At 45.4% G+C, this 6,732-nt stretch overlaps 1 protein-coding gene and 1 long non-coding RNA gene across 8 annotated transcripts in view; one reads left to right on the top strand and one right to left on the bottom strand.

The window, feature by feature from the left end:
* Positions 1–6,355, top strand: part of LOC107834193 (uncharacterized) — a 12,995-nt gene extending 6,640 nt beyond the window's left edge. Inside the window, exon 3 of the long non-coding RNA XR_001659973.1 lies at positions 6,345–6,355. This is a non-coding gene — a long non-coding RNA (uncharacterized LOC107834193). The remainder of the gene's footprint in view (positions 1–6,344) is intronic.
* Positions 1–6,726, bottom strand: part of LOC103129423 (cyclic nucleotide-gated cation channel beta-1-like) — a 21,863-nt gene extending 15,137 nt beyond the window's left edge. For 4 of the 7 annotated variants that reach the window (XM_016665057.1, XM_016665056.1, XM_016665060.1 and 1 more), the window contains exons 1-13: positions 4,185–5,510; positions 3,803–3,929; positions 3,480–3,519; positions 3,351–3,402; positions 3,148–3,238; positions 2,912–2,928; positions 2,719–2,733; positions 2,454–2,553; positions 1,480–1,504; positions 1,350–1,404; positions 932–1,032; positions 799–847; positions 153–182 (exon numbers count right to left, since the gene is read on the bottom strand). In XM_016665057.1, coding sequence (XP_016520543.1) covers positions 153–182; positions 799–847; positions 932–1,032; positions 1,350–1,404; positions 1,480–1,504; positions 2,454–2,553; positions 2,719–2,733; positions 2,912–2,928; positions 3,148–3,238; positions 3,351–3,402; positions 3,480–3,519; positions 3,803–3,929; positions 4,185–4,411 — 929 coding nt within the window. In that variant the 5' untranslated portion in view covers positions 4,412–5,510. The other 3 variants (XM_016665061.1, XM_016665062.1, XM_016665059.1) reach the window with 3 other exon arrangements.
* Between the last annotated feature and the right edge of the window lie 6 nt (positions 6,727–6,732).

Genomic DNA, 6,732 nt, shown 5'->3' with positions numbered 1-6,732 from the left:
CAACCAACCAACCAACCAACCAACCAACCAACCATCCAATCAACTAACCATCCATCCATCCAACCAATTAACCATCCATCCATCCAACCAATTAACCATCCATCCATCCATCCAAAGATCTTTACGTTTAAACAACAAATATTTCCACCTACTTTGGCTGCTGCTCTGCTTCCTTTGCAGGTCTGAATAAATGAAAGAAAAGCAGAAAGTTTGAAATGAAATCCTTACGTTACTTTATTTTATTACAGACATAAAGTAAACATCTACCAACATTCTGCTTGTCATCAGCAGTTCCTTCAGTTTTCCACAACAAATCATCAGATCCCTACATTTTTTCATGTCCTTGCATAATTAAATGTTTATTGCAAATTGTCCACAAAAATAATCAAAAACGTTTAGCTTAAGTGATGCTAACTCCCACCTGCAGGTGGCAGTGTTTCTTACTTCTGCCACTCTGCTGCCTCAGCCTGACTTCATGTCAAGTTATCATCAGTGATCGATGTGGCGAGTCAAGAAAATCGAGTTATTTAAGAACAAATATGTTTGTGTTTCATCTGTTATCGTTTTTCATCTTTTTTCTTGTACAAGTAGATTTTTGGAGGTTTAATGACAAATAAATCTAGCAAAATAACTTGCAAATACCTCAAAAGTAGCACCAGAAAATCAGGGATTTTAATTGCAAAAAATTTCAAAAGCAACCGTGAAATCCTAGAATATGAGTTATTCTGCTGAAAATACAAATCAAACATCCAGGTGTAAAGCCGACCAACAGGAGTGAAAACAAAAACCCAGACTCACTCTGACTCTGGAGCAGGTCTGGTGGCTGGAGGAGGAACTGCAGGGGGCGCTGTGGCATTCCAAAGGAAGCACAAATATTTCAGTACAGCTCATCTTCCTGTGAGCATCAGCCATCATCACAACCAGGACTAACCTTTGGACGGAGCTTCAGACTTGCTGGTTCCTTCAGTCTTTGGGAGGGTCTCCGGCTGAGGAACCACCTTCACAATGCCGTGTTTGATCCAGTCCATCATGCTGGGAGAAAAACACATCACACATTTACAGGATCAGTAGTTCAGTCCTTCTGACATAAAGATCCACTGCTGTTAAACACTCAGGCAACCAACCAACCAGTGAATCAACCACAGAACAACCATGCAACCAACCACCCAGCAACAAAATCAACTAATAAGTCAATCAATGAATCAATAAACCAACCAACAAATTTTGAAAAGTAACCAACCAAATAACCAACTAACCAACAAACGACTTAACCAAATATCTAATTACCAAAACCAGTCAAAAACAAAAACACAACCAATCAGCCAAACAGTTGTGATGCTAACTCTGACCTGGGTGGAGCGGTCTGGTCCACCGGCTCCAGTTCCTTCCCGGCACTCTGAGCTTCTGCAGGTCAAACATGGGAACGTGTTGCAACATCAGCTTCCAGCTGCAGGAATACTATGATGTGTTGATGCTCACCTGCTGGAGCTGCTGCTTGCTGCACCTGAGCAGGAGCAAAATCAGGTGAGAAACTCACAAAACCACCAGCAGGTGAAAAGACAGAAATCAGCTGCTGGTTTCCTTCCCTGAAACTCCCTGGTGATTTTAGCAGGACTTCATTTACAAACCGCTGATAGAAATATTCTGTTTGGTTTCTTTGTCTCAGATTGCTGCAGTGATGGCCTGAGTCTCAGTTCTCAGGATTCTCTGACCACCAAAAAGTTCAACCTCCATGAAATGTATCACAGCTGAGGCTGCTGCAATTGGTAAAGTTACCAGCCAAGAACTAACAGAATTAGTTATTTAGCCTGTCCCGAGATGAAACTATGACTTTTCCAAAGTCATGTTTTCACCATCTTATTCAGTCATTTATAAATGTCACAGGTTCAAACTAAATATTTACTCAGCAAGCTAAATGTTTGGCTTCAAGCTAAAGATTTAATAAAATTAAATCTTTACAACAGCAACAGATACTTAGCAAGCTAAATAAGCTAAATACTAGATGCTAACTAAATATTTCTAAATTTTGGTTTTAAATATGTAGGCTCAAACCTAATATTTAGTTTACAGACAAATACTTGTTGAGCAAAATAAATATTTAGTAAGCTACCATAAACCAAATATTCAGTTTACAAACTAAATACTTTTAGCTCCAAATAAAATATTTAGCTTGAGGGCTAGCTAATTAAATGTTTAGTTTTAAAATGATATTTATAAATAAATGGACAATGTGCTGAAATGACTCTGAAACGTTAATCTCCATTTTATCCTCTCATAACAGGTTCGATTAAAAAAAACTATTGTTTATTGGTGTTAATAAATAATAGTGTGCAACAAAAAAGGCTCCCCAAACTGTCGCCATGTTTCATGTAGTGTCTGGTTCACGGTTTTCGGCACTAAACACGTAATCGATGACGTCATCGGTGACGATAGACAGGGAAACCTGGACGTACCTGAAGCTGCTGCTCGGCCGCCGTAGACTCTCTGCTCCTCAGTTCGGGCTGAGGAACAACTTTCTCCAAACCCTGAGAGATCCAGGCCATCATCCCTTTCCTGCGGAGGAAACGCGGGTCAAGCTGAACGCCAGGGGGCGCCAAAGATCCAGCTAGATCACTATTTGGCATCCTGGCTGCTGACTGCTTTATGAAGCAGCTCACTATCTGGCATCGTGGCAGCTACTGACTGTAAAAGCAGCTCAGTATTTGGCAGGTTACTCACTCATCGTCGGGCTTGCTGAGAGACGGAACAGAAAACGTCATCACGTCGGCTTCTTCTATCTTTAATTCACTTCCTGTTTCTAGCTGATTCAGAACATGTGGAGCCTAACAGCCAAACTCCCTCTGCTTTGTTCTGGTTCTGTGACCCAAAACCCAACATAGAAATGTTCAGATTTACACTCGGGTGTGTTTACCTGGCTGCTGCTTCCTCCTGAGGCCAGACAAGAGAGAGAGGAAACAGGAACATCAGGAGACGTTCTGGATCAAAACACCGCTGTTCTTCAGAGATTACAGAACCCGATCCAGTAAGCATTTCCTCCAGATCCTAGCTCCGAGTTTTATTCATAATCTGATTCTCGGTTCAGCAGAACCTGAACCTGGGTCAGTGTTTTCTGCAGAACCGGACACAGGTCCAGCGTCTGGTCCTCACCTTGGCAGTGGAGTTGGCCTGGTTCTGGTTAGCCAGTGGCGCCGGTAGAGGGAGAGCGCTGCTGATCCAGGTCAGCATGCCTGGAGCCGGACTGAAGACGGGAAACACCAGAATCAGAAATAAGACAATAAACCACTTCATGTCTTCAGTTATTCTTCCCCAGATGGGTCCCTCTGAGGGGAAACGGACCCGTCCGGACTCACCCGTTCCCTGCAGACGACTCAACTTCCTGATTCAGTTTGTCAGCTTTTGCAGCTGTTGATCAAACAGAAAGAAAGTTCAGTGGAAAGAAGAAAATTGAGTCAGTTTCCATGATGCACCAGGGATCTTACCGTCCTTCTTGCACTCATCTTCAAACGTCACCTTCTTCTCCTGTTCAAAACACAAAAACAAGTTTAAAAGGGAAGCCATGCTCCTCCTCCTGCACAATGTCCGAGTTCAAAACTCTGGAAACCCAGTGAGTCTCCGGGCTGGAAGAGACAACAAGTCTGGAAAACTACAAACTACTGATCCCTAGTCATTACTAAAATGCTTCAAACGTTCTGGACATATAGTTTAATGATTATCATCACTAAATGCTTCATAAATGTGAAACAAAACCTAAAATATTCCAGGGTATGGAGAGAAACGTGTGACCACTGGGGGCGTGGCTTACTGGTTCAGGGGGCGGGGCCGCAGCAGGGGGCGGAGCCGCTTCTGGTTTTCCTTCCTTGGCATCTTCAGTGTTTTTGGATGGAAGTTCAGGCGGCTGGGGGACGACTTTAACCACCCAGCTTAACATCCTGGAAGATACAAACAGCCGTCAACCGACTGATACGAGTCGGTAGCTGGTCATTGGAAGACTTGGTGACTTGTTCATCAACAAACGGTGAGCAACAAGCCACAGGCGAAAGCCTTGGGGTGAAACCCAGGAAACGATAGAGATCGTTTATGTTGCTCCGCTAACGCCCATGGGCACGTCTGAATGATTAGCTTGAAATTTCACATGCATGAATTTGTCCGGTCACTTGGGTGTCGCCTGAACAGGCAAGACTCCCCGTAAATGAATGGAGGGGGAGCAACGTTGCCTCCTGTGTGGAGCTGTCAACTCTGGACCAAAGGTAATGTTCACCCGTATGGGTCTCAAACTGTGGCTGTTGAAAGACCTGGTGTCCCATACAGGTCTCAGTCTCTGGACTAAAGGTAAGGTCGACCCATATGGCTCTCTAAATGTTGGTTCTTGTGGAGCGGGTGTCTTGAATACCACTTTAGCTCTGGTTTTCATGGGACCCGGTGCCCTGTATAGGTCCCAGTCTCTGGTCCTCAGGAGTCTTAGTCTTGCACGTTTTAGACATTCGCCTGAAGGGAATGTTAGTTCTGTTGTTGGTTCTGATGGGGACCGTGGTGTGAGTCCTGTTGGGATCCAGTTAAGGGAGCAACTCGGCTGGAAGTGAGTCCAGGTCTGGAAACAGATGGAAACTGAATAATTAGCCTGATCTCCTCCAGGCTTCCCTGTTCTGTGCTTAATGGTGTTTGGATCTCGTTCAGCTGAGTGTCAGACCCAATCAGAACTGACTGGTCTCGACCCTAATCCTCCCCAGGAGGCCACTGGACACCAATACAAACATTTAAACTGGTGCCCAGTTTGTCACTTTCACTCCCCAGTGTGTGTTATCCGTTTAGCCGGCCGTGAAGTTGGCCGGCTTGTCTCTCGCCGAGTCTTTCTGTTCAATGGGTCATTGTGGGTCGACATACAACCTGTGACTCGGTCCGGTTCTGAGCTGGTCCAGAACTGAACAGGACAGTCAGTGAGGTGAGTTAGCCAGAGAGAAGTGGTCAGTCACAGTTTACCCGCTCAGTCAGTAGGTTGGTCAACAAACGGCTGATTAATCCGCTCCAAGCAAGTTCTGTATAAGAAGCTTGTGACTCGGTCCACGGTTCAAAATGAAACTAAAGAGCCAGGAGGTGAAAGGTTGGGGAAAGAGCGTTTCCAGCAGTGGTTCCCACCCTGGTCCTCTGGGAACCCATCATGTTGATCACCCATTAATTTAGTCCAGGTGTGTGGCAGCCAGGAGACACCTAAGACATGCAGGACAGTTGGTCCTGAGGACCAGGGCTGGGAACCACTACTTCAGAGGAGAAGGTCTGGTCTTCTGAGGGTTTTCAGGGGTAGATCAGAGGGTTGGAGAGGAGGACGTTTGGCCTTTGGGGTCTAGAGGAGTAGGTCCGATGGTTGGGATGGACTTTGGGGTGGGTAAGAGTAGGTCTGGCAGTTGGGAGTGCTCAGATATGTAGGTTTAGTAGTTGGGTGAGGTCTAGAGGAGGAGGAAGCTCAGTGGTTGGGTTGGTGTTTGGGGTGCAGGTCAGATCTTTAGGGTATCCTGTCCTACCTGAACAGTTCAGTTGGGTCCCAGCAGCATCCCACAGAGCCGCGGTGAGGAAAGACTAACAGGAATGTGAGTGCAGTGGGAGGATTACAGAGCTAACAGGATTACAGAGCAGCTGAAGGACAGAACCGGACAGGGCAGGGGCTCAGATTACACCTTAAGAGGCCAGGAACAGGACACAATGCCCAGAGCTGGAGCCGTGTCCAGAGAACAACACAGTTCAGTTCAAAACAGACGGATGTCCAATCAGTTTGCTAACCGTCATTAAAGATATTCAAAAACTTTAAAGACTATAAAGTCACAAAGGTTTCTAACCCAGTTTCTAAAGTCTGAGTGAATCTGGAGAAGCAGGAGATTCTATCACTGATACATCACTGTTCTTCAGGGCTGAAGCTGGAAAACTACCATCATCTCATCAGTGTAATAACTAAACGGACTTTAGATTCAGACAATGCAATGAAGGTCTGGACCTGCTGGTTCTCAGGCCAGAACCTGGCCTCGGTTCTCAGAAACAAGGTTGGACTCTTGTAGTTTGTTCATGATGAATCTTCTTCGCCCTCCAGGGCTATCAGTGGCGTACCACAGGGCTGTGTGCTCAGACTAGTTCTCTAGTCTGCTTCCATTGGTAAAATGACCAGGCAGGATGGGATAAACGTTCAGTGTTATGCTGATGATATTCAACTGCATCTATTTATAAACCTGATGAATCTAATCCACCAGGTAGAACCTGAATGACTCCAAACGTTCTGCTTTTAAATTCTGATTAAATAGAAGTTGTTGCTTTTGGACCAGGAGCCTCATGTATCAAACACTGCCCAGTTTTCACACTAGAACTAAAACGGACAAATTTAGAAAAGTGCGGCGCACAAAACGCCTGCTGACCTTTCCTTTATAGATCCTGGTTTGTGGGAAACAGAGCAGCTGCTGCTCCGCCTGTCGCCTCCATAAATACATCTTCATGTAAATTAAATACCTGGAAGTCTGCCGCCACGTGAAGCAGTAACCATGGCAACGGCCTTGTTTGTAGCACAATAGTATTTATAATAGTTATTATACATTTTATTTAAAAGGTGCTTTCACTTGACAAAACTAAAACAAAGAACCCCCCCAAAGTAAAGGGTAAAGGTGTCCGGGTCGGACCTGCTGCAGCGGCAGAGCCTCCGGGTCGGACCTGCTGCAGCGGCAGAGCCTCCGGGTCGGACCTGCTGCAGCGGCAGAG

This window comes from Poecilia formosa, unplaced genomic scaffold (assembly GCF_000485575.1).
Source record: "Poecilia formosa unplaced genomic scaffold, Poecilia_formosa-5.1.2 Scaffold544, whole genome shotgun sequence".
Classification (NCBI taxonomy): Eukaryota; Metazoa; Chordata; class Actinopteri; order Cyprinodontiformes; family Poeciliidae; genus Poecilia; species Poecilia formosa.
This window is presented reverse-complemented; position numbering and strand designations above follow the sequence as displayed.